Source organism: Marmota marmota, unplaced genomic scaffold (assembly GCF_001458135.2).
Source record: "Marmota marmota marmota unplaced genomic scaffold, marMar, whole genome shotgun sequence".
Lineage (NCBI taxonomy): Eukaryota > Metazoa > Chordata > Mammalia > Rodentia > Sciuridae > Marmota > Marmota marmota.
Window position 1 is genome coordinate 6,515,129 of NW_026000037.1, and position 24,946 is coordinate 6,540,074.

Below are 24,946 nucleotides of genomic sequence, written 5' to 3' on the forward strand. Positions count from 1 at the left end.
GGACAGTAATTTAATTCAAAAACCAAAAAAAAAAAAAAATCTGGATAAAGACTATTTCTAACTCATTAATATGTCATATTTGCATGATGCTTTACAGTCTAGATGCTTTGATATTTTGATATTTATACTATTTCATAAATAAGCCTGCCGTCTACTGTAGCTTTTAATCTTATCAAATATAAAACTGAAGTTTTGAAAAATCAAGTGATTTATATATAATCACACATTTGTGGGGCAGAGCTTGGGTTTGAGTCTAATGTTCTGACTTTCTATAAACCACAAATGACTCCTTTACTAAGAGTTTAAGTCAGTCACTCACCTTTAAAAGAGGAAACTTCTATGTCTGTAAAACTAATATTTCAATGTTTAAGGCTGTTGTTAAACATGATTCTAAGTCTCATGATTTTCAATATCTAAATGGCTGTCAAAGTCATTTAAGCATCCAGATGAGACACTTTGGAAAGAAAGGCTGTCCTAGAGGACTCTGCCTAGACTGGAGATGAAAGGAACAGGATGCTTTCAGTCGCTGGTGCAGAATAGTGTGAGACGTTCCCATTCATTTTTGAGCCATTACTTAATAAGCTTTGAGAGCAATGGCTGTCCTTAGCAATGACACACAAGTTGAGTTTGACATAAATTTAAATTTGTAGAAATAAGGAACTATTTTTCATTGCACACTTGTGCTTCTCACATCATAGAGGATATCTGTTTTCTGGAGGTATTTGGGCAGGGCTTAATTCATATCAATGTCTGAGTGAGAGAGACACAGATTCAAATCCTGCCTCTGTGAGGATGTAGAGAAAAAGGCACATTCATACATTGCTAGTGGGACTACAAATTGGTAGAACTACTCTGGAAAGCAGTATGGAGATTCTTTAGAAAACTTGCAATGGAACCCCCATTTGATCCAGTTATCCCACTCCTTGGTATATATCCAAAAGACTTAAAATCAGCATAATATAATGATGCAGCTACATCAATGTTTATAGCAACTCAATTCATAATAGCTAAACTATGGAACCAATCTAGATGTCTTTCAACAGATGAATGGATAAAAATAATGTGGCATATACACATAATGAAATATTACTTAGCCACAAAGAAGAATGAAATTATGGCATTTGCCAGTAAATGCATGAACTGCAGACTATCATGCTATGTGAAATAAGCCAGTCCCAAAAAACCAAAGGCCAAATGTTCTCTCTGATATGCGGATGCTAACACACAATAAGGGCGGGGAGAGGGGAAAAATAGAAGTTCATTGGATTAGACAAAAGGGGAATGAAGGGAGGGGAGGAGAAATGGGAATAGGAAAGACAGTAGAATGAATCCGACATAACTTTTCTATGTTCATATACGAATACACAACTGGTGTAACTCCACATCATGTACAACCATAAGAATGGGAAGTTTTACTCTGTGTAGGTACAATATGTCTGAATACACTTTACTGTCATTTATATCTCAAAAGAACAAATTAAAAAAATAGATTTTATTTTTTTTTTTTAAATGAAGATCAAACTTGCCAAAAACTTGGTGTTAAAGTAAACCTGCAATACATTATTCTATTATAGTCTGACTCCCCAACTCAGAATGTAGTGTTTCTGGCCACAGGGACATGACTGCTTTCATGCTGATGTTAATACCTTTACTGTTTCTCTCTTTAAATTACGTAATAAAAGAAAAACAATAATCTTACCCAGTTTGATGTCATATGATGGTATTATTCTCTGGATTTTGAAGGAAATATTCCATTTCCTTTTTTCCTTTTATCTAAGAGGTAAAAAAAAATCACTAAATTACTAAAAATTTGATGGTTTTGACTTATTTAGTGCTTGGGAAGTCATTTAACCAAGACTTGGTTTTTAAGGCTGGGCAGTAAAAAGGGTAAGCTTTGAAATAGGGGGGAAAAAGATAGCAAACACCTAGTAATACTGAATTTAAGCACACAGCTGGATCGAGACACAGACTGCTATCTGGACTCTAGGCCAGGCCTGGCTGTCGCCGACTGGGGCCTGCTGGGCAGACCTGATTGTGGGGGTGAATATCCAGATGAATTTCCAAGCCAAGATTTCATTTGAGCAGGAATGCTCCTTAGAAAGTCAGCTGGTTGGCTTTAAATTGCTTATTCCATGGATTATTCCTGTTTGTTTCTGTCTGAGTGCAGTTACCCATGTCATGATGTGATGTTAGGCTTTCTATTTTTATGGGACGTTGCTGTCAAGAAAGATTCTTTATATTTAAATGAGAATCCAACAAGGAGGCAGTATAGCCAAGTAGAAATGGAAGCTAGGGACAAATGAAGAGTTTGGCCTTATACCCAAGAAAGGACAGATGATTGCTATACAGAGTAGATGGGGACAGATGTGCAGAAGAAGACCAACAGAGGGTCACAAACTGTGGAATTCTCTATGCTTTCTCTTTTCTCAGTGAAACAGGAACTGAGGTCCTGAGGTTATCATTTGAAAGTGATGATGAAAGAGTAGATGCCAAAGACTGAGGAGAATTAAAAGGGTATTGAATATCACCAAAGAGAACAGAATATACAGAATGACTGCCTGGCAGCATTTGGGGGAATGTGAATTTTTTTAATTTTAATTTTTTATTTTGGGGCTGGGGATGGAGCGCAGGCTGCTGCACATGCAAAGCAGTTGCTCTTCCACCCTGGCACCGGGTCATGGATTTAGAGACTACCCAGCAGGCTGTGCGGTTTTTTTCCAGCTACCTTCAGTTGTATATGGAGGACAATGAGCGGGATCTAATCAACTTTGTCCTGTTTTTGGAGAATGAGAAAGAGAAGGAGGGGCAGAAGGGCAGAGAAAAGGGAAGATAAAGAAGAACAAAGATTCCTGTTGACCCTTTCTAAACTGTTTATGTCAAAAATAGACACACTGCCCATTTCCTTTTTCTGCTTTATTCTCCTCTTTAGTGCTGACCATTATCTACACAGAGTACATCTACTTTCTTTTGTTTACTGTCTGTCTCTCCTATTAGAACGAAAGCTTCTTGGGGACAGAGATTTTTGCCTGCCACGCCCCCCTCCCCGGACTTTTAAAAGGAATGATTCTTGGGCTAGGGTTGTAGCTCAGGGGAAGAGCGCTTGCCCAGAATGTGTGAGGCACTGAGTTCATTTCTCAGCACCACATACAAATAAACAAAATAAAGGTCCATCATCAACAAAAAAAATATTTAAAAAAAAAGTAGTCCCTTCTTTATAGAATTGTTGGAGGGTTAAAGTTTAAGAAAAAAAAAAGGAAGAATGATTCTTTCCTGGGTAATTGTCATTTAACAAAGAGAAGTATCTGGCTGGCTTATACCTAACAACTATTTTTAAAGCACTGGGCACTTAGGGTATTATTTTGATGTTTAAAACTGTTAATATTAATCTCTCATTATCATAAAGAGACCTCAAGGTGATGAAGGTCTCTCTAAAATCTTCTTATGGAGAGAAGAGTAATAAGTGAGAAGTTCTGATCAATGAGATTGGAAACACATAAGGGCCAGATGAGAAAATCCCCACAGCCAGCCTCTTCCCGAGGAAGGACAGAAGACAGGGAGTGAAATGGATCACCAGGATCCTACTGTAGAGGTCGTTTCCTGCAGAAGGAGAAGGGCTTGGAGGGGAGACAGCCTGGAGTCTCAGAGACCAGCCAGAAAGCTGCCGCAGCCACCTAGGTAAGAGACACCTTGAATCAAGGCAGCAGTAGTGGGGATGGAGGCAAATGAACTTGAAAATATTAATGAGGCAGAACCAGCCAGACTTGGTGACTGATGGTGGAGGTTCAGGGAAGGAGGCAGAGAGAGGAGCCCTTGGCAGTAGACTCTCCTAGTCATTCCACGGGCCACATCCAGGTGACTTTGAAGATCACAGCTACTGGAACTACAGGGCTTCTTGCAGAGTATCTGAATTTCAGCTAAAAACAACCCCAAACTCCCTGAAAAACAATTAATTTCCAGTGCTCAGATGGAATAACAAGAAGCAGACGGCCAAGGGTTTCTGACACGGGATGCACTCCCATGCACACCTCCAGGGCAGATGTCTGCCAGCTCTGCTGGCTCAAGATGCTGGTATTGCACCAAGAATTTGGCCTTGCACTGCTGGATAGCAAACTCCCCTTATCACACTCTAATAATTCCCCAATAAATCACCTTTAAACTTTTAAAGGACATTTACTAAGTACCTAGCACTATGCTATGGATGGCTATGTTTACACAAATATTCATGTTCATTATGTGCAAATCCATCAACAAGTACTCTGTCAGTAACCACCAGGGACAAGTGTCTGTGTTCTGTGATCAATGTGTACTTATATGTTAACACAGGAGTTCAAACATGATTGGAGAAATAATCTGAGCCACGTTTTTGTTTTATGTAATGTTTTCTCTGGAAGTAGGATCTTGACTATGAGCAGGACTGATTTTTTAAAACATTATTTCATCCAATTAATTCCAGTGCCTATATCCCAGACTATGTATTCCTTTATTAACAGTTTCCATAACAATTCTAGATCAGCGGTACTTTCAAAAGTTTATGAGAAACCAATTGCAGTATAAAGCAATGGCATCATTATGGGAATTCAAGTTTCTTAGTGATGTCTCTTAAATACTGGGGAACATTATACTTGATCATTTTTTCACAAAGTTCAGGTAGATTTTGGAAGCTAAAATTCTGCAAAAAAGAAACAATGATTGAAACAATCCCTTAGCTTTCATTCATTCCCTCAGCAATGGAGATTTTTAGACTGGAACTTGGTGGAGAACAAGAAGCAAGTGACTTTATAGAGCTGACAGTCACACGCAGAAGGCAGAGAAGAAAACTGTAGAGAGACAAGTTTGAAATATGACCATTGATAATGTTGGGTGTTACAAGGAGAAACACGTGGGAAACTTCTTAAGGGCAAGCTTTACATTTCCCTCTTGTTTCTGGAATCTAGAAGAAGGCTTAGACTAAGAAGAACTGTCACTCACCTGTTTGTTATATAAATGAAAGAGATTTCAGGGATCTGTTTTTGTTTCTGGATGTATTTGTGTAAGTGTGAAAACTGAAGAATTAAGACATTTTAATTTGCAAGGTGTAATTCTGAGCTTAGTAGAGTGAAGAGAGGGCGAACCAATATGCCAGTAATCTCAATGAGGACTTGTAGAGGGTACTGGGACTCTGAATCAGAGCAAATTCAGGTATGTCCAGACAGGTTACTAATTCAATAAAGCAAGCAAGTAAAATATTAATCAGCTTCTATTCTTTCAGTTAATATGTATCATTTTAATAATTTACATGTTATTTTCAATACAAAGATAATGTCATATCATACTAGTTTCATTTTCTTTTTTTTTTTGAGAACTATGGAAAAATTAAATATAGTGGGACCCATCAAGGGGTGTCTCTTTTACTTAAACTTTACACAAAAAATATCTGCTGAGTGTCAAAAGCTTTCCTTGAGTCGGTCTGCAGTTTCTAATCATCAAAACATACTGACAGAGGGAAACCATTATGCTAGGGAGTGGGGTGCTAAGCCTTTCCAGGATACCCTTGCTCATCAAGAAGTAGATTAGTAGTAGTAATTAGTGTACACTCTCCCAGAATGTTTTTAAGATCTCAGCCAATGCCTTGGGCATTTTTCTTCTACCATTCCAACTCTGATAAGGTCACATACTTCCAGCTCATTAGATCCCTGTGTCCTTGTGTCCTAGGCTCAGGATTCTACATCAGAAGTTGCTTCAAGGAATAATCCAGCTGTTTTTAAATGCTGTCTTGATTTAGTTTGAGCTGTTGGCTAGCGGCTGTTCAGGTTCCCTTCCTGAGCAGCCTCTTCCCTAATTGGGTTCTCACACACTGGGCCACTCTGCACCTGTTCTAATGACCCAGGGCCAGGTACTAGATGACCAGGAACAGTCCCTGTGCCCCAGAGCACACAGAAATTATTCAAATCAGCCAATCCTATCAGTTCCCTCCCAAGAAGACCACACTAAAGGCACTTGCTCCATGTTCCTCCCTCTCCCTGAGTCAGTGACCAACCTGGGTGCTCCCCTGCGTGCCCTGTGTGGTATACTGTGTTCATTTAGGGAACTGTGAGGATGACAAACCATAAAACTCTTTCCATTTTCTCTCTCTTGATTCTCATCTGGTCTTACCATATGTCACACAAGGTAACAGTTAAAATACAAGAGTATATAACATAGTCTTTTAGTTGAGAAATAATACTAAGATCAACTGTTAATGTTCCTTAATTAAAAAGTAATAAGTGCAACATTGGCTTTAATAACCCTAATGCTAATGCTCTGCAATAGTTCTTACTTATTTTGTAGCCACAGTTTATTTAAACTTCCTGGATACTGCAAATCACACAGTACATGTAAACTCTGTGTGAGTTTTTAGAGCCTGGCTTTTGCCAGGGTATATTGCACTATGCCAAGTGAGATAGAACACATGTACACACACACACACACACACACACCTGTTGCTGTTGCTATTTATCTATTTTTTTTTTTTTGTGGTGCTAGGGATGGAACCCAGGATCTTATAAGTGTTCTACCATGGAATTCCAGCTAAAGGTAGAATATTTTTAAAGATCATCTATATGGATCCAATAAAGGCACACTAAATTACCCAGATTAATCAATCCATTGAAAACTCTACCACGACACTTTAAAAGCATTAAAGAGATGAAAATATACTAAAAAATTCCACGACCATTTTTGAATGAAAGCTAATAACTATAAAAGCAAACAGAACACTGGAGCAAAAGCACTTCCTCCAACTCAAATGTTATTTTCAATATCTCACTCTTGGGATCTGGCCGTGTTACCACACACAGAAAGCAGTATGGCAGAGAGAACTTCTCTATCACTGATCTGGGATCCCAAAGGTAAGTTCCCTTAGGGTAAAGGTGAGGCTCATCCGAGTTCATGCTTATCTCTCAAAGTCATAAGACTACAGAGAAGTTACTTTGTTCATGAGCAAAGCAGGAGGAGAGAAGAAAAAAAAATAGACATAATGAGTGTGGCCACAAACCACAGATTTACCTCCAAGAACAAACATAGGGTATGGAAGAAATCCTACCCATGGCTGAAGTACTCACACCTCGTACTGTTCTCAGGCACCCAGAAGATGTGACATAACAAAAACCCTCAAGGGCATCACTAATAAGCAGATAGAGAAACCAGACCACATGCATGGAAATGAAAAACAAACAAAACAACAACCAGACATGTCCAATGGTAGACAGTGAAATTATCATACAAGACTTTGAAATGATGTTTGCAATAAATTGCATTTAAAGAAAAGTACATAGAAAAACCTGAAAATATCAGCCAAGGATCCAGAAGCAACAAGAATATAAAATAACAGTCTTAAAAAATAGCTAAAACAAACTTCTAGACATTTAAAGATAAAAACTCAACATGCTGATATAGTAGCAGATTGAACATAGAAAAAAGATTTTTTTCTATTCATTTATTTTGCAGTGCAGGGAGTGGAACCCTGGGCCTCACGCATGCTAGGCAACCTGCCACTTAGCTGTATCCCCTGTCCACTGTACTGTTTTTTAAAACCCATCTTGGTGGGATATAACTGTGGAAAATGAAGTGTAGTCACTGGGAGCAGTTTGGTGAGGTTTGACAAATACACATATTCACAATTAAAACATGGAATATGTCTGTCACTTTAAAAATTTCCCTTGTATCCCTTTGTGGTCATTTCTGCTACCTCCCAATCCTAGTCCTAAATATCCACCACACTGCTTTGTCATTATCAATTTGAACTGCCTTTTCCAGAATTTCCTATGAATGGATCATACAAGATGCACTCTTTTATGTCTGGCTTTCTTTCCCATCTCTTTTTTGAAATTCATCTGTGATGTTCCACATTTCAAGTCATTTGCTCCATCATACGCTGAGCGTTCCTCCTTGCATCTGTAACTGGACGTTTGGGTTTCTCATTTTTGACATTATAAAGTACCTACAAATATTTGTGCACCTTTTTTTTTTGTGTGTGTGTGGATGTTTTCATTTTTCTTGGGTACATACATATCTATGAGTAAATTACATGGTTTATGCTAAGTATATGTTTAACTTTGCAGTAAACAGCCAAACAGTTATTAAACTGTAAAAGTTTAAAAATAATCTGAATATAGTCCTTTGTTGGATACACTAATTGCAAATCTTTTTGTTTTGTTTTCATTGTCTTTATGGTGGTTTCTGTAGAGTAGAAATATTTAAGTTAATGTAATCCAATTTATTAATTTTTCTTTTTGTTACTCTAGTATCCCATGTAAGAATTTTTTGCTTATCACAAATCTTCAATTTTCTTCCAGAGGTTTGATTATTTTCCTTTTCATGTCTGGGCCTATGAATCATTCCTAGCTACTTCTGTATATGGTGTGACGTAATGGTGTGGTAGCTACTCCTACCAGAGACCCCAGTGATCTGCACCTTCTAACTGATGGAATACAGTCAAAGTGATGGTCAAGATTGGGTTAAAAAGAGACCTTGGCTTTTGTTCTCTCAACCCCTGTCCCTCCTGTCTCACTTCTTCCCCGTCTCTCCTCCCTATGAAGGAGGCAAGCTACCATGCTGTAGACTAGGAAGAGCCACAAGGAAAGCAGCTCATGTCTCCTGCGGGCATCGGTGGAGGCAGGGCATCCCTCAGCTCCCCACTGGCTGGGCTTTGAGATGCCTGCAGCCTCACCAGAAGCCTACCTCACAAGGATTCTGATCCAGGCAGGCCTGCACTTAAGATCCTGAGAAACACGAGATCAATGTTCTCACCAGTGGGATATGGAAAACAGGAATTAAGATCATAATAAGACATAGAGTAGTATCTTACAGTCAGTTATGAAATTAAATAAATATCAAGTAAGATATCAAGAAAGAAAAACAAATTTTTATTGGTGCTTTTTCTTTTTTTGGTACTGGGGATTGAGCTTCAGGTACTCAGGTACTTCAGGTACTCAGCCACTGAGCCACCTCCGTATTTTTGTATTTTATTTAGAGCAGGGTCTTCACTGAGTTGCTTAGCACCTTGCTTTTGCTGAGGCTGGCTTTGAACTTGAGATCTTCCTGTCTCAGCCCCCTGAACCACTAGGATTACAGGCGTGGCCACTGTGCCTGGCTATTGGTTCATTTTAGTTACACATAACATTAGGCTTCATTCTGACATAAATATTAAAGCATGGAGTATAACTTGCTATAATTCAGTCTCTAGCACATCCCCTTTCCCTTTCTCCTCCCTTCCCCTGTTTCTTTTCCTCCACTGATCTTTCTACTATTTACTTCTAGTTTTATTTTTTAATTAGTGTCTTGTGAATATTCATAAAGATGAGATTCACTGTGGTATATTCATATTTGTGCATAGGAAAGCTAGATAAGAGCTACCCCACTGTTCTTCCCTTATCCCATCCCTCCTCCCACCCCCTCACTCTCCTTCATCTACTCCACATCTTTCTTTTATTTTGATGGGATTCTACCCACCTTAAGAAAGCAATTTTTCTTTTTCTTTTTTTCCCCCAAAGCTTTACTGAGGTAAAATTGAAGTAGAGTAAAATGCACATATTTGAAGTATGTAATTTGATCAGTTTTCACATGTATGTAACCAATACAACCAATTTTAAAAAAGCATTTCCATTACTTTTTTTAAAAATTTGAAATCATGCAGACTGTGCTCCCTGCATGATTTATTACATTAAAAGTCAATCACCTTAAGATATATAGAACCCCACCCCCACATGTCAACTATTTCAAAATTAAATGGCACACTTATAAATATCAAGGAAGAAGGCATAAGGAAAGTAAATTAAAAGTGCTTTTTTTTTTTTTTGTGGTGCTGGGGATTGAACCCAGGGCCTTGTCATGCAAGGCAAGAACTCCACCAACGGAGTTCTTATATATCCCCAGCCCAATTAAAAGTGCTTTGAATTGAGTGATAATAAAAGCTTAAAATATCAGGATCTCTGGGATGAAATAGTGTTCAGATGAACATTATAACTTAAGTATCAGAAAGAAGCTAGAGTAACAAATTATTTTCAAATTATGGAGTAGGAAGGAAAAAATATGAGTAGGAGCAGAAATACATGAAATAGGGAAGAAATAATACAGCTAAAATTTGATAAAAATCAAACAAGTCTAATAAAAAAATGAAAGAACATAAAAATTAATAGCAATGAAAAGGGAGCTATCAAAATAACCCTACTGATGCTAAAAATATATTAAGGCAATATTACAATTGTATGGCAACATATGTAATAGCTTTATTATTTCTAATATTGGCAGAGATACCTAAAATCCTATAAGGGAAGGAAGAAGGGTGAGAAAGAGGGTTAGAGGAGATGAAGGGAAAAACTAGTCAGTTTTTTTGGTGGGCAGAAATCATAAAATTTTCTCCCCAAATGGGGCAAAGTAAGAGTTTTAGGAGAAAAAGAATTGTACTTTCAGCAATAAAGCTGATAATGAAAGTCCTGTACAGTAAAGATCAAATCAAAAGAGTCTTTGTGGGAATAATTCCATAATATGACTAAAAAGGAATTCCCTATTGTAATATTTCTTTCTTAGATTTCAGCATTAACTATCTTTTATTTCAAGATTTGTTGCATATTAAAAATTGACAAATAGAGATATATTTCATTATGTAAACATTTGTTATTGCAGAAATTTAAGCCAAAAACCATCAAGGATGTCATTTACTATTAAATTTTGGTCACCAATGTCTTAATGTTCCAGTGAATATGTCCCTCCAAAACTTATTAACTAATGAGCTTTTTCCTATGGTAAACCTTCAAGGTGATCACTGTGTTTATTTCTAAAAATCTATAATGTTTATCAGTATTGAAAACTGAGTTTGCATAAGCAAGAAAGTCTATTTTGGGTCTCGATTTAGTTCTTTTAGAAGAATTTTACCAAAAGATAGAAGCCTTTCCAATCTAGGATCAACTTGTTCATATTATCAGTTGGCACTATAATTATTGGGTGAGTATACAAAGTAAATTCAGCTACCAGAGTTCCATGTTTTGCAATTTATTCTGCATATTTTCACTAATAGAATATTTTACCTGGTTTTGTAAAATGATCATAGCCTCTGTGGGTTGATATCATGGGTGGGCTCTCTGCCTTCCCTAAGTTGAGTCAAGGCCTCTCTGTTCTCAGAGTCACCACTGGTTTTGATTTTCTGCACGTGTCGAATGTGGCAACGCAAATCTGTTGAGCCACATACCCTAGACCTCTCCCTCAGCTTACGTTTTCATGAGTTCCACAGATTTATCTACTGTGGAAAACAAAGTGAAAACATTTTCCTTTCTAGTGAACCTAACTTTAGAGATTATTTTAAAAGTATAAACTATTTTAGAGCATTTTAAACAAGATTTCAGTTGTAAAGATTTAATTTACTGAATAAATTAAGGTGTTTATTAGTCAAATAATCTCATATATTAAAAATACACGTATAAATCTAAGATCTCAACTTAAATATCTCTATATGATTTATCAAAAATTTATAAAATCTCTGTAATTTTTGAAGTTATTCTTTGATTTCTCTAGATAAATTATTTCCACTGAAAATACGGCTGTACCTCAACATGATAAAAGGCACATATCTCAAACCCACAGCAAACATCATATTCAATTATGAAAAGCTAAAAGCTTTTCCCCTAAGATGAAGAACCCGGCAAAGATGCCCCTTTTTGCCACGTATATTCAACATAATACTAGAAATCCTAGTCTGAGCAAACAGGTATGAGACAGAAATAAAAGATATCCAAGCTGGAAAGGAAGAAGCTAGATTGTCCCTGTTTGTAGATGAAATGATCTTATGTTTAGAAAGCACTAAAGACACCACCAACACAGAATGAGTCAAAATAGAAACAACCTTAAAATTCATATGGAACCACAAGAGACCCCCAAATAGCCAAAGCAACTGTTATGGATTAGGTATGAGGTGTCCCCCAAAAGCTCACACGTGTGAGACAAACAAGAACACTCAGAGGTGAAATGACTGAGTTATGAGAGCCTTAACGTACTCAGTGAATCATCCCCTCTTGGGGATTAACAGAGCAGTAACTGAAGGCAGATCAGGTATGGCTGGAGAAGGTGCCTTTGGGTTCCACATGTTGTGAGCTGAGCTTAGTCTCTCTCTGATTCCTGATCACCATGTAAGCTGCTTTCCTCGGCCACACTCTTCTGCCATGATTTTCTGCTTCCCCTTGAGCCCCAAGGAATGGAGCTGGCTGTCTATGGACTGAGACCTCTGGAACTGTGAGCCCCCAAATAAACTCCCTCCTTAAAATTGTTCTTGTCAGGTCTTTTAGTCAGAGCAACAAAAAAGCTGACTAAAACAGCAATCTTGAGCAAAAAGAACAAAGCTGGAATCATCAAACTATCTGACTTCAAAATATACTACAAAGCTACAGTAACCTGTTTTTGTACTAATACAAAAACAGACCACATGTTCCAATGAAACAGAGAGTCCATAAATACATTCATGCATTTGTGGTTCAGTGCTTTCAACAAGGGACCAATGGGGAAAGGGAAGAATTTCTTCAGTAAATGGTGCTAGGAAAACTGCATATACACATGCAGAAGAATAAAACTGACCTTTATCTCTACATACAGAAATAAACTAAAAATAGGTTAAAGACTTAAATTTCAAAACTACTAAAAGAAAACACAGGAGAAAAGTTGTACACCATTCAATGGCCTAGACTAAGAGTGTTTGGCTATGACCATTTTATGGTTTGGACCTAGAGTGCCCACCAAAGTCTCGTGTGTTGGAAGGTTTGGTCTTCAGCTTGCGGCACTATTGGGAGGTAGTGGAAACATTTAGGAGTTGAGGCACAGTTGTTGGAAGTTACGTTATTGAAGGTGTGCCCTTGAGGGGGACATTGGGCATTGGGATGCCAGCCCCTGCCCCTACTTTGGTTCCCAGCTACCATGAGATGAACAGTCTCCTATGTCACATGCTTCTGCCATGATATACTGTGCTGTCACAAGCCCACAGAAAGGTGGCCAAGTGACCACAGACTGAAACCTCTGAAACCAGAGCCCAAATATTCCTTTGCTCATTTTAAGTTGATTTTCTCAGGTATTTTGTTACAGAGACAGAAAGCTAAACAAAGAACCAAAGCAGAGGCAACAAAAAGTAGAAAGACAAATGTGGTATTCAACCTGCCCCAAAAAGGACTCAATCGACAGGGTCAAGAGACAACGCATGGAATGGGGGAAAATATTGTAAACCATGTATCTCGACATGGAGTTCACATTCAAAATAAACAAGGAACTCAATTCAATGGCAAGAAAATAAATAACCTGGTTAAAAAATGGACAAATGACCTGAATAGACATTTCTCAAAAGAACACATATAAATGGCTAACAGGTACATGAAAAAACACTCAACATCACTAATTGTGAGGAAAATGCAAATCAGTGAGATATTATCTTAAAATGAGATATTACCTCACACCTGGCAGCACGGCTATTTTCAAGGGGATGAAAGATAATGAGAGCTGGCCAGGATGTGGAAGAAAAGCACCTGTGTACTGCTGTTGGTAAGAAGGCAAATTAGCACAGTCATTATGGAAAACAGTATGGAGGTTCCCCAAAATATAAAAAATAGAACTACTAGACGATCCAGCAACTGGGTATAAAACCAATGGAAATGAAATCAGTATATCAAAGAGACATCTGCACCCCCATGTTCATTGCAACATTATTCACAATACTCAAGACATGGAATTAACCCAGTGTCGATCACTGGATGAGTAGATAAAGAAATAGTGGGATATATACACACTGAACACTGTTAGCCTTAAAATAGAAGGAATCTTATCTTGTGACAAAATGAATGAACCTGGAAGACATTATGCTAAGTGAAATAAGCCAGGCACAGAAAGACAAATAACACATGAGCTCACTTATATGTGGAATATAAAAAAATTGAACTCACAGAAGTAGGGAAGAGAGTGTTGGTTATCAGGAAATGTGTGGGGGTGAGGAGTTGGAGAGATTGTTCATAGGACACAGGTTTCAGTTAAATAGGAGAAATAAGTTCAAGAGATCTATATTGCAACAGTGTGATGACAGTTTGCATCAATGCACTGTACTTTCTTTGAAACTCCCTAAGAGAGTAAATTTTAAGTGTTCTCACCATAAAAAAATCATAAACATGTGAAATAATGCATACATAAATCAGCTAGCCTGAGCAATTCCATAATGTATACAAACTTCAACACATGTTGTATACAATGAATATGTACATATTTTTCAATTAAAATTAATTTTAAAAAGACAAGTAGGGAAAAAAGAAAATAGATTCCTCTTTAACCCATAAAGAGTATGTTCCAAAACCCCCAGTAGTTGCCTAAAACCTCAGATTAATACTGATCCCTAAATATACAGGTGGAACATGAAACCGATATGATGCAGTTTCAGAGTTTGGAGAGTTTTGAATTTTTTAGATTAGGGATGCTTGACTGGTAAAATCTGGGTAAACATTCCAAAATCCAAAAAAATTAAAAATTAGAAACACATTTCTGGACCCAAGCATTTTGATAAAGGATAGTAAGTCTATATATACTAAGTAAGTTTAATTTATAATTTATAAATTAGGCACAGTAAGAGATTAACAATGATAATTAATAATAAACATACATTTTATAAGAACTTTGGATTTTGGAATTGTAGAAAATAAACTGGACTTTATTAAACTATTATTTAAATTATCACTATAATCATATGCCTACAGAGGATAAGGTTCTGGGTAAACTAGTAGTTGCTCACACATACAGAACACCTAAGTGAATAAGGGGTAGGATGAGGCTAAGTGCATTGCAGAACTTTGAGAATGAAAAGAAAGAGCTCAGTTTTAACTTCTAAGCTCAATTAATTACCCTAAAAGAAATCTTCATTTCTGCCTACAAAGCTGAGATTTTCAATAATAAGACCCAAAGTCTAATCATGTGGGTAGCTGAATTATATACAATACAAAATCAAATTCCCAAGCTTGCAAGGTATCCCTTCCATTGAAAATGGGATGGGGCTCGTATAGAGCTCCTGTGAAGCTCGGACCTTGGATCTCTGCATTCTGTCATGCCTCCTTTGCCAGGGGCAGCAGCACTTCCACCCTGTTTGGGAAGGTAAGTCTGCTTTTTGTGAAGTTTGTAAAGTCAGGGAATTGCTTTGCACACAAAAGGTGACTCTCATTGTTTCTATACTTGTAACCAGACAGGAGTCCACTTTGATATAAGAGAATGAGGGATAAGACATGACCTGTTAGGAGACAGAATTTAACAGAATAATTACTTGATTCTTTCAATTTTGTGTAGACAGAAATCTGGAGAATGGGTATGAGAATGGATTCTCAGGGCTGGATTACAGTGCAAGAAATAAAATTTTGATTAGTCCATAACAATTTGGGCTCACACTGAATATCAATTTTCTAGATTTAATGTGTTAGCTTCAGTGTACTGGTTAGTCTAGTTGGTTGAATAAAATCTGAACTCAAAGGTAGATGATGCTAAAACATTAGAATTTCCTTTATTATATCGTAGAACAGAATCCCTCCTCTTGGCATGTCTGATATTTGGGGTGGCAAAAGTCTTTGTTGCAGGAGGCTGTCCTATGCACTGTAGGATGTTTAGCACCATCTCTGCCTTGAATATGTAGCAATCCTAGAATGTGTTCAGATAGTGTTGAGAGAAATATTCAGGGGAAGGGGAAGGGGAAGGGGAAGGGGAAGGGGAAGGCAACATTGTCTCTATTTGGAATAAAAGAAGTTAGCAAAGACTTGGGGGAAACCGTAAGATTAAGTGGGTTCTTAAATGTAAAACCAGCTCATCCATCCTTCAATTCTGTCCCTTAGGAGAATCCAGAGGACATTCCCTTCACCAAGTCTGTGACTCAGTATCCCTGCAGAGCTCTGTGGCAGTTATTCTTTGTGGCACAGAAATGACAGTGGGAACTGCTGTCATGGAATTGGGCTTCCAGAATTCAATGGAAATGCTAAGATTCTTAATGGCAAGAGCTACCCAGAGTCGTCACTGAAAATGATGGGGGCATGGTAACTAGAAGGAACAGTAGAGCTGGAGCAGTAATCAGAAGAGTCTGATCTACAGAGATCTTTGGGGTTTGTATATTCACCTAATAATTTGTCTACCAATTATTTTGTAATTTCTATATATACAACTCTATTATATGCTAAGGATGCCTGATTTCTTTTTGCCCTTGTCAACCTTTCATTTCTTTGTCTTTTTTAAAAATATTTTTTTAGTTGTGGATGAACACAATAACTTTTATTTTTATGTGGTACTGGGGATTGAACCTAGTGCCCCATACGTGCCAGGCAAGTGCTGTATCACTGAGCTCCAACCCCAGCCCCTTCATTTCTTTTTCTTACTGCCATGTACTGATTTGGTTTCTAAGACAAAGATGAACAGAAGTGCTATTAGTGAACTTGTCTTTTTCTTAATCTTAAAAGAAATGTTATTAATTTTTTTTGTCATTAAGAATAACTTTGCTATAGAACATGTATCTTTGTAAAATTCTATTCCTAGTTTCTAGGATTTTGAAAACTATATTTGATAAATACCAACCCATTACTGCTTATTCCATTTCTGAAAAGACTTTGCAGAGTTAGTTTCTTTCTTTTCTTTTCTATTTTGTTTTGACTCTTATTTTTCTGGATACTTTTTTTTTTCAGTCTCTTTCAGTGGAACATTCAGCTCCCTAAAGTTTAAGTTTTGGAAACTAGTCCTCAACAATTTCATTTCTCTACTTATTACTTTTTTCCAACATGTTCTCATTCCATGACTTTAGAAATCATGTATATATACATGATTCCCACACATTTATAGCTCCTGTTGCAATCTCTTTTCTGAATACTAAAGTTAAATACAACTGACTAGTCTTCTCAGCAGCTCTTACTTATCATGGCCCAGAGTAAACTTTTTTTTTTTTTTTAATCTCCAGCTCTTTAAAGCCTAGTACTAATTGCCATCATTTTATACTTGGACTATTATAGTGTGGGTCTCATTCTCCCTTCTTCTACCCTGGTCCCTTTACATTCTTTGTTTTCTTAAAATGTACTTTCTTTTCAGAGCAATTTCAGGTTAACTGAAGTTGATTCTTCATACAGCAAATTCAGCTGTTGAACATAATTGTGCCAGATTACATCATTTCAATCAAAGCCTTCCAATTGCATTCCTACTCAAAGTTCTTGAGCTTCCCATTTCTTTCAGCACAGAAATCTCAAGTTCTTTCTGAAAAAGGGCTGGAAAATTTTTCTTGAAGCGCCAGAGAGCAAGCATTTTAGGCTTTGTAGGTCAAATGGATTCTGTTGCAACTACTGAATATCATAAATGCTACACCTATATGCAAATAGCAGTAAGATCCTAAACTACCATGACCAACCAAAATCATTGTATTTTGTAAAATATACATGAAATTTACAAAAATATAACTATTTTAATTTATAATGCTTAATATTTTTAGTAGTTCAATAAGTAATTTGCTGATTAAGAAATGAGTATAAGGTCCAGAATTATACATTTTTACAAAAAGATTGTCAAGAACATTAAACTATAGTTTTAAATAATTTCTTCTGTAAAATGTGTCAAACAATTATTAATAGAGAACTTACTTTAGATTGCTGATTCTAATTTCTGCACTTTCAGTAAGTTTTTTTGTTTCTTCTTTCCACCGATCAGCTGCCTTCTGTTGAGTAGCTAAGAGATGCCTCAGTTCAATAGTGGAATTTCGATTACTGTCTTCCATTTCTCTCAACTGAACTTCAAAACCATGTTCCTTTATTAACAACTCATGTTCCATTGTACTGATCTAAGGAATAAAGTGAACACAGTAACTTTTCTTCAAATCCTAAAAATGTCAGTAGGAAAAAAGTATATTATGTATCCTAAAACCATTTTCTTTAACTTACTCTTACTTTTGATGCCAGAATTCATAGAAAATGTTCATGCTTTTAGTAACTGAGAGCTAGGTTTTTAATGAAACAATTCTGGATTTATATATTGATTTTAAGATTATCTTTCAAAGAGCTTTGTAAAGTAGAAGAAAAGTATATACTGGAATTCCTTTACCATTTCAGTTGTAGTATAAATAATGTATTTTTAAAAGAAAACATAAATAATGGTCTTCAGAATCTCATGTGAAAATGTCTTAAATATATATATATATATATATATATATTTAATTTTTTTATAAATTGTTGGATCTTTATTTGATTCATTTATTTATATGCAGTGCTGAGAACCGAACCCATTGCTTCACATATGGTAGGCAAGTGCTTGACCACTGGACCACAACCCAGCCCCTTAATTATATTCTGTGAATTTATGTTATTATAGTAAAAACATCCTAACACAGAATGAAAATACAAGTAAGTGCCCTTTGGATACCCTGGAAGCTTCTTCAAGAGGTTCAGAGAGAGGTAAGTTCTAATGGCTTCAAGGCATCCTATACAATGAACTGCCTTTTCTCATCTGCACCTATAATGCAACTATGTGTCCTGTCCTCGAGGCAGCTGAGAAAGTGGTTACTGGGATAGTTCTTATATTCTGTGGTTCAAAAGAAAGACCAAGGTGGGGAAAAGCTGGGAGGTGACCCGACTCCTTTGGTGGAGTCTCAGGCCATTTTTATCTTGAAGAAATAGGGCAAAGAAACCTGTCTTGTGATATTTTAAGGTAATGTATTTAAAAGTGGCCACAGATGGCTTGGCTTCTAGTAATTCATTTAATAGAACTATTTTCAAACTGAAGATACAATGAACAACTCAACTTTACCGATTCAAAAACAACAAAGAAAAACCAAACAACAAAAATACCCAAGGCTCATGTGGGAAAGCTTCAAACTTCCTATCCTTAGCACCTCTGATAAATGTAACATACTTTCTGTAACTCTTAAATATGTTTTCTCAAGTAGTATACAAGTAGAATTTAAGATCATATCAGTTTGGACACTGGAAAACCACCTTGCACTCATCAATTGGCGTCCTGTTCCTGCCACGCAGTATTCCTGAGGCTCCTCGACACCTACTGCTGTCTTAATAACTTCTAAATGACTGGATTCTGCAAATTTAGATTTGAACACACTTTTCTTTCCTTCTCTGCCTTAATCTCCACTTCTTTTGGTTCCTTATGATTCTAACATCTTACTTGGAAAAAAAAACCTCCCAGTTTCTGTCAGTGTCTGCCTACCACACGTATTAAAAACTGATTTATGCATCTACATGCAGCAATAGGACTTCGCCTGCTTAGCCGACTTCCTCTTGTCCCTTGGAAGTTCTATAGTGCAACAAGCCTTGCTCTAAGGTCCGTCTGATAACCTGGCCTCTGCCTATGTTTCCAAGCTTGTGTGTAGCCACTATTCCCTTCCCCCGCCTCTACCACAATGTGTTCTCACTCTGGGTCTTTCTCACATCTTGTTCCCTTTGCCTGGAATAATCATTCCCTTCCACCTACTTTTGTTATAAGGAAAACACAGGGCCCTACGCTGGGAAAGAAAGAGGGGCTGGTAATTTGTAATTTTATGTTTAAAGTGTGCCCATCTCCATGCAGATTATAAGCTTAAGGATGGGTACAATATTTGCTTTGTTTACCATTGTATCTTTAGCACCTGGAACATAAGTTGTCAAAAAACATTTGCAAATTAAATGAAAGATGACTCTTTGGTGTCAAACTTCAGTCTTAAAACAAACCCCAGAGCCTTTAATCAAAGCAATTCCAACTGCTCAAGTGGGAGGTCTGCGTGATGTTGAAAGGCCAATGGCCACAACTGAATCTCTTTCTGCAAAAATTTTATTTTTTACTAAGTTCAGAATGTTGGGTTGGAAAAAGGGATTTAATGGTCTTCTACCTTTACTACACTTACTTCTGCAGACAAATACCATGCAAACCGATAATAGGTTTGCTAAAAACTATTCCATTTCTTAATTTTAGATACTTATGAGGGATATTCAGACCACAAAGAAACTAAGAACCTTTACAGAAAAAAGGGAAGAACTGGAAAAGGGGAGAGTTGGAGCTGAAAGGAATGCAGTGGCTCTAAAATCAAATGAAAATGTCATAATAAATTGTTAAGGTTTTCATCTAACTGACCTCCCAATATCTCCCTGTCTTTACCCTGTCAGCTCCTTTCAGTGTATCCACTAAATACCATACTCTCTTCCAAAGGGAAACAAAGAAGCAAAGAGTAGCACTAGATTTCTATGTTGTCAAAGAAATAATCAGCTGCAAAGGAGCTGAGAGCCCTCCTCCTCCATAAATAGAATTATCTCTACCTATTTTGGTTTCATCAAAGTATGGTGACCTTTTATTTTTTTTAAATTATGGAAAATGTTTAGTATGGGAACTTTCAGCACACGTAAAGTAGATTACAGTGAATTCCTGTACGTCCATCATCCAGCTTCTATAACCACATCTATTAAGCTCATAGTCACCTTTGTGTTTTCTATATTCCTACTCACTTTCCTCTGCTAATATTTATCTTTCTTTCCCTTACAATGAAGCAATGTAAGTTATTTGTATGTTTTGTATGCATTTGAAGGACTATTTTCCACTTTCACTCTCTTAATGGTATCTTTGATGATTAAAAATCTTAATTATGAAATACAATTAATTTGTCATTTCATTAATTAGTGCTATTTGTGTTCTATTTCAGAAATATCTTCCTACGCAAGGAATGAAGATTTTCTCCTAGAATTCCATGGTTTTATGTTTTAAACCTGGTGATTCTTAAATCTGAGTTGGATTTTGTACCCTATTTTATGCCATTGATCAGTTTGATGTTTTTCAAACTTTATTCTGATGTCAATAACACTATCTTAATTTCTGTAGTTTTATCTCAAGTATGGTTCCTCTCCTTGATTTTCAAAGACTTCCCACAGCCTAAAGCATAAAGTACAAACTTCTTTGTATGATATATAAGACCGTCTTTTCATAGTCCATGTTGTTATAAATATATAGTGTTCTTAATATTTACAATAGGAGGCATTAAATATATGTTGATACTAATTAGGCTGGAACATGACTTCTTATGGGTTCTTTCAGCAACAACAAAGAAAAACACTAATTTATCACGTTATATCCTTACTATAAAACTGTACGAGGTAGAGCTTTAAAATAAAGAGTCAGTGCCACTTTTTGCAAGAGTTTGTGGAATGGAGAAAGGTCAGTGAGATTCCAACGGGGATTCTGACTTTGTTTCTGGAAACTCCCTTTAACCAGGTTATCATGCTCCTGTTACCAAAGTGTGTCAGCAGAAAGTAAAGGGGAGAGAAAACAAAAGAAAGGCTTTTTGTTGTTGTTGTTTTTATTTTATTTTTTCAAGATGAGACTTTTGCTCCTTGCCTTCTTCCTGTCGTGGAGTTTTGGGACTCACTGAGTGGTTTTCTCAGAGCACACTGATATAACATCCTCTTACAGTTAGTTTTAGAAAAGTTCAGTTCTTGAGAGGCTATAAGAGAGGGAGAAGGAAGGAGGGCATTCTGTAAAGTTATCTAATCTATAGTTTTGCTAGTGTTGCTTAAATTGCTTTGGCAAGAATATCAGTGTATTTCACGGTTGGAAAAGAATTGTGTGTGTGTGTGTAGATAGCAGAGGCAATCATTCTCAAGTGTGCTTGCCAAGTTCTATAATACTGCAATGACTGGTTGACACTCTGAATTATGATTTAGTGCTATCTGATCAGAAGTAAAAAAAAAAGGGGGGGGGGCTTAAAAATGATGTTTTACTTGGTTTTTCTCAATATTCTCTATACTTTGATTTTCCCAAGAACACATTTAATTCTAAGTAGTCTTTAAAATACCTTTAATTTGGCTTTTTTTTCAGCCTCTAGAGCAATCTTTCTTAAATTCTCAGTCTCCTTCAGTAACTCTTCATTTTCTTGCTGAAGTTTCAGCCTTTGTTCACTGACGAAGCCGCAATTCTCCCTCTCAGACTCCAATATATTTTGAAGTTTCTGAATCATTTCATGGGAACGTGATATCTCTTCTGAGGAGCTGATTTTTAAAAAAGGCAAAAAGAACTCTTAACTCTTAATGACCAATAGCAGAAATCAAAATGTCTACCCACCTTTTCTAGTACAGACTTCTGTTTCCTTTATTCAGAGCCATTTTTTTACTTTATATTTATGTGGTTTCAAAATGCTATGTAATACATTTAACAATGAAGGCAAATATATTTAACAGATTAAGAACAGACAAACGACTGTTACCACTCATCTGGAAAATCGATGTGAAACTTATTTCAACTTTTTACTAACACTGAGAATCATTGTATAAGGACTTTTCAAGGAACAAACTGAAGACAATAAATAACATAATCATAATCAAAACTTTGCTTCATCAGTAAACTCCACGGGAAAACATAACAGTTGACTACACTATGAGATTATGATAAAATCTATTTTCATATTTTCTTGTTTCATGTCTTAGAAATGGTTTTACAAATTCTAGTTGTGTAAACTTGTTTTACCATAGGTATCAGGTTATGTTTCTTGAACTTTCTCAGTCATGGATTATTAGGTGAGATAAACTCTCAACATGTATGGTTCAACATGTACTTCAATAAATACACTTCTAATTTTTATTCCTATTTTCTAAAATTTTCATCTTTTCCATCCCAGATAATCACCACTCCGAACATTCCTGGTCAATAGGTATCAGAGTAAACACCTATCAATATCAAACAATATCACTTCTATATTTATATTGTAATGGCTTAAGTTGAGGCAGACACGGTTACTTATTTTCTGACCTTTACTGCCTCCCTGCTGTATCTTTGCTTCCCCAGTTCCTCCCACATTCTTGTATGCTCTGATTTCTATATTAAATCTTTGATTCCACTAAACATGCTGCTGTTCTTCTTCTGTTTAAAGGTTGGTTGACAGAGTTGCTAATGAAAGGAGGTATCCAAGCAATGATAATAAAAGAATGCTAATATCAGAAAAATGCTAAGATCAGAAACAACCACATGTTTCTGTGCCCTCTGTCAAAAGTCAAAAAGTCCACAATGGAACAGAAAAACCAAGTGAATGACAGCACATATATGTCTTGAGTAGAGGAAACTTTACAGTACAAAGAACTGTTTTTTAATCAAATTATTTGGTGAAAAAAATTGAAGAAGAAGGGAAACCTAGAGACAAATGAAGACTAAGAAAAAGCAGTCCTAGCATTCCTGAAACCAGAAATGGACAGGAAAATTCACAATTAAGAGAAAACCTTTGAACGAAGTGACTGTACGAAAACCTTTATCTCGTGCACCTCCAAGCGCATGTAAAAATTTACATTGGAGAAAAGTCCTTTGTGTGTAGGGAATGTGGGGTAGTCTTTGCTACTTTCTCATGTCCTAACAAACATGGAACAATTAATCCCAGAAAGAAGTATACTACTTGTACAGGGTGTTTGGAAGTCTTTAGCAACTCCCATTTCCTTAATGAAGCAAAAGAACTCAAGAAGCCTATAAATGGAGAGAAGCTTTTTGCATGTAAGGAACATGGGAAAGCATTTCATCTAATCTTCACACCTTATTCAATATATTCAAATGCATACTGGGAGAGACTTCTACAATTGAGGGTTGTGGGAAAGACTTCAAACATCTTATACCTTATGTAACCTATAAGACTTTATAGTGGAGAGAACTCATATGGAAGTAAGGAAAATAGGAAAGCCTTTAGATAGTACTAATCTTTCACTGAATATGTAAGAACTCACATGGGGGAAAAAGCATATGATGTAATAAATGTGGGTAAGTCTTTAAAATTTTCCATTGTCTTATGTTTACATTAGAAAAAATTCCCATGCAAGTCAAGAACATAGGAAAGACTATATATCTTACACACCTTAACAAACATGAATGAACTCACGGTAGAGGGAAGCAATATATGTCGATATATACATACAAACAAGGATATGTACGTGTGTACACACACATATATACACAAACAATACACACACACACACACACACACACACATACAGATATCCTTGTGAGTAGGAAATATTGACCACCCTTAGTTGTTACTCAACCTTTAGGAAAGAAGTGGGAACCCATGCTGGAGTAAAACTCTGTTAAGAAGTGAAATAACCTTAAATTGTTAATCTTCTTTAGGAAGTAAATAAAAGCCCCAAGAGAAACTACATTAATGTGTGAACAATGTGGAAAAGTCTTAGATTTTTCCTTATATCTCAAAATTCATGAGGAATTTACAGTGGAATAAAATCTTGCAAATGTATGAAATGTGGAAAAATATTTACTTTCTTTTCATTCCTGAAGAAAAATGTGAACATACAACTAAAAAGAAACCTCACAAATGTAAGGAAAGTAGGATAGCCTTCAGTTTTCCCTGGATAGTTGAGGAACATATGAAAATTCACACAAACATTATGAATGAAAGAAATGAGGAAGTAGTTTTTTGTGACTGTGTCCTGTAGAAAACACATGTGAATTCACCCTGAAGAAAAAATGTGAATATAAGGAACATGAAGAAGACTTCAGTGACTTCTCTTTTTACTCAGAAAAACACATAAATAGAGAGACACTGTGAATTAAAACAAATGCAGGATGTGAAGGGATGTGCAGTGGAGGGACTCCTATGAACGAACACATGGTATTGAGAGAAACCTTTCTTAGTACATACAAGAATTTCTAGGAATATACTGGCTCCTTCTGCATGCTTCCTTTGGAAGTAATCACACAAGCAATTATCTAGATTACTGAAAATCACAATATGTTTATGAAACAAATATGCAGAATCTCCTTTTGAAAAAACACTTCAGGTATTAGTGTATGTATTTTAAGAAATAAAATTGTCTTCATTTAAAAAATATCTTTTGAATATATATAGAGATTAGAGTTTTAGATAATTTAAATAAATCTTTACTATACTTAAGTAACATTCTGGTGAAAAAAAGTAAATTCAGAAGGGATATGGCATTTTATAGGTTTATCACTT

At 36.3% G+C, this 24,946-nt stretch overlaps 1 protein-coding gene across 4 annotated transcripts in view; it reads right to left on the reverse strand.

Annotated features, from left to right (window-relative positions):
* Sclt1 (sodium channel and clathrin linker 1) overlaps positions 1 to 24,946 on the reverse strand; it is a 156,526-nt gene that overhangs the window by 24,456 nt on the left and 107,124 nt on the right. For 3 of the 4 annotated variants that reach the window (XM_048812058.1, XM_048812056.1, XM_048812057.1), the window contains 2 exons: positions 21,800 to 21,992; positions 17,619 to 17,815 (listed from right to left, as the gene is read on the reverse strand). In XM_048812058.1, coding sequence (XP_048668015.1) covers positions 17,619 to 17,815; positions 21,800 to 21,992 — 390 coding nt within the window. Of the gene's footprint in view, positions 1 to 1,699; positions 1,774 to 17,618; positions 17,816 to 21,799; positions 21,993 to 24,946 lie in introns of all 4 variants that reach the window. The other variant, XR_007350836.1, reaches the window with a different exon arrangement.